The 2,369-nt window shown below is 36.7% G+C and overlaps 1 protein-coding gene across 1 annotated transcript in view; it reads left to right on the forward strand.

Annotated features, from left to right (window-relative positions):
• The window catches only part of ADGB (androglobin), a 330,382-nt gene that overhangs the window by 223,158 nt on the left and 104,855 nt on the right, over positions 1 to 2,369 (forward strand). The window contains 2 exon segments of the mRNA XM_006872054.1: positions 454 to 589; positions 1,511 to 1,648. Of these exon segments, the coding sequence (XP_006872116.1) occupies positions 454 to 589; positions 1,511 to 1,648 (274 nt within the window).

Below are 2,369 nucleotides of genomic sequence, written 5' to 3' on the forward strand. Positions count from 1 at the left end.
TTTTTGTAGTCCCTTGTGTTATAAACGTTGCTCTTGGTGATGGTGGTAGTTGTGTGCCATCACGTTAATTCCAACTCTTAGCCACTCTGTATAGCATTTCCGAGGCTGGAAATCTTTATGGAAGCAGAAAACCTCATCTTTCTCCAGAGAAGTAACTGGTAGATTTGAATTACTGACCTTGTATTTAGCAGTCCAGCTCATAATTCACTACACTGTCAAGATTCCTTAAATATTGCTATAGTGACTAAATGTTATAGAACTATAAGTAGTCAAATGATAAGTAATGTTGGTGGTCTCTTAACTAGGGGCATAAAACTTCAAATAGCCTTATGTGAAACTGTGTATGTATTTTATAGTTTTAGAATAGCTCATTTCTGTTTTGTTTGGTTCTAGAGTTCAGCATTTCTTGGTTTGAAATAAACAAATCTTGATATCATTTTTTATCTTTTCCAGCTTTTTCATATTTCCTTGTGGCGTTTAATGAAAACAGTTCATGTAGTGAAAGCTCCTTCAAACTTCAAATTTGCATTCCGTGCTTTGGTTTTAGACTTGGATGTACTTGATTCATCCATGGAAGAGGTATCTTTAGGTATGTATCAATATTTGATACTTACTTGACCAAGGATTTCCTAGTTTTATATATCATAAATTATTTGAGAAAAGTATACTCAAACTTTGATAGTGCTGTGGCTCTTTAAGATAAGAAGTATACTGCTAACTACAAAGTTCATGGTTCAAGTCCACCAGTTGTTTAGCTGGGGAAAGATGAGACTTTGTGCCCCCTCAATATCTACAGCTTCGGAAACTCTGTACAGAGTCACTGTGAGCGGGAATCAACTCAGGGGCACTTAACACTACCACCGTACCATTGTTCCAACGCATGCTGATGCTATGTACAACGTGTACATACAACGGAACTGAACACAGCCCATTCCTGCGTCACCCTCACATACTCAAATTTTACATAAAGTAGGTAAAACAGGCCTGCATTCAAGATAATGGAGTTCAAAATCAACTCTGGGAAGCTCAAGGGGTTCTAAGATGTTGTGTACCCCCTGCCCCTATTTCCTGCCGCACATACGTCAGCAAGGGGAGTCTTTTTTTTTTTTATTTTTTTTATTCTGTTTTTATTTTTTCCTGACCATGGCAAATGTGAAAGTCACTGATCTAGATAACATGATTTGAGAATTCTGGGGCAATGCTTTAATCCAAGTAACCTTCCATTTCTGCTCTTTCATTTATGAGAGAAATCTGGCTACTTTTTCTCTCTCTCTGTCTCTCTCTCTCACACACACAAAATCAATAGACATTCATGAAGCTGTTAATACTCAATGTGTTTCCATTCTACATAATATTTACACTGTGAAAAAGAGACACTTGCAGTGGGTGATCTGAAATATAAGTCTGTTATTGTGGTACTTAATTTATCAGGGGGATTTAGTAATTAAGGCAATGAAAATTGACGAAGGGAATACACTTAACTTTCACCTTAAAATTTGTTTGTTTTTAGCAGACTGGGTAGATGTTAAATATTCTTCACAAGTTTCTGAGAAGCAGTATTCTCCTGAGGAAGTAGCAGCAGCAGTTAAAATTCAGTCCATGTGGAGAGGAACTTACGTTAGATTACTCATGAAAGCCAGAACACCAGGTATAAGTTTTCAATCTGTATAAAATGAACTTACATATATGAGAGCAAATATATATTGTGTGTGTTAGCTAAAAAGACTTTAGTGTCACCTTGCTTTATGGCTTGACGAATTATTTTTACCACTATAAATAGTTTTCCTTGAAGATAAGAAGCATGCCAATACGATCATTCTTTTATTCTCAGAATTAAGCAGAGTACCCAGAGACCTGGTGTGGCGCTGTGCATTAATGCGCCAGACTGCAAAGCCTTTTGAACTGCAAGGTTGGCAGTTCAAGCTCACCAGTCGTTCCTTGGGAACCCTATATAGGGTTGCCATGGGTCGGAACTGACTCGATGGCACTTAACAACACCACCCAGAGCACACAGCAGAGCACATAGTAAGCCCACAAATATTTGCTGAAAGAACAAAGGGCTAAATGAATGAAAGAATGAATGTCAGCTATGTTTCTTTAATCTTTGTGGGTTCTACAAAAACCATGAACTTGTCTTTTCCTATACACAACCCTGGTGCCTACCAGACTGTTTCAGCAGTCAGCTCCAGCTAAATCAGCTATTTGTACATTTCAAAATCATTTTCCAAAGGAATGAATGAATGATAGGATGAAGAATCTTCTATGCACATCCTTTGGAAGGCAGAAAATGTGTTCTCATATTTATTAAATGAAATTCTTATTTACATTACATAAAGTATTTCATATTTTTATATAAAATACTAAAATAT

The sequence above is a fragment of the Chrysochloris asiatica genome, unplaced genomic scaffold, assembly GCF_000296735.1.
Source record: "Chrysochloris asiatica unplaced genomic scaffold, ChrAsi1.0 scaffold00182, whole genome shotgun sequence".
NCBI lineage: Eukaryota > Metazoa > Chordata > Mammalia > Afrosoricida > Chrysochloridae > Chrysochloris > Chrysochloris asiatica.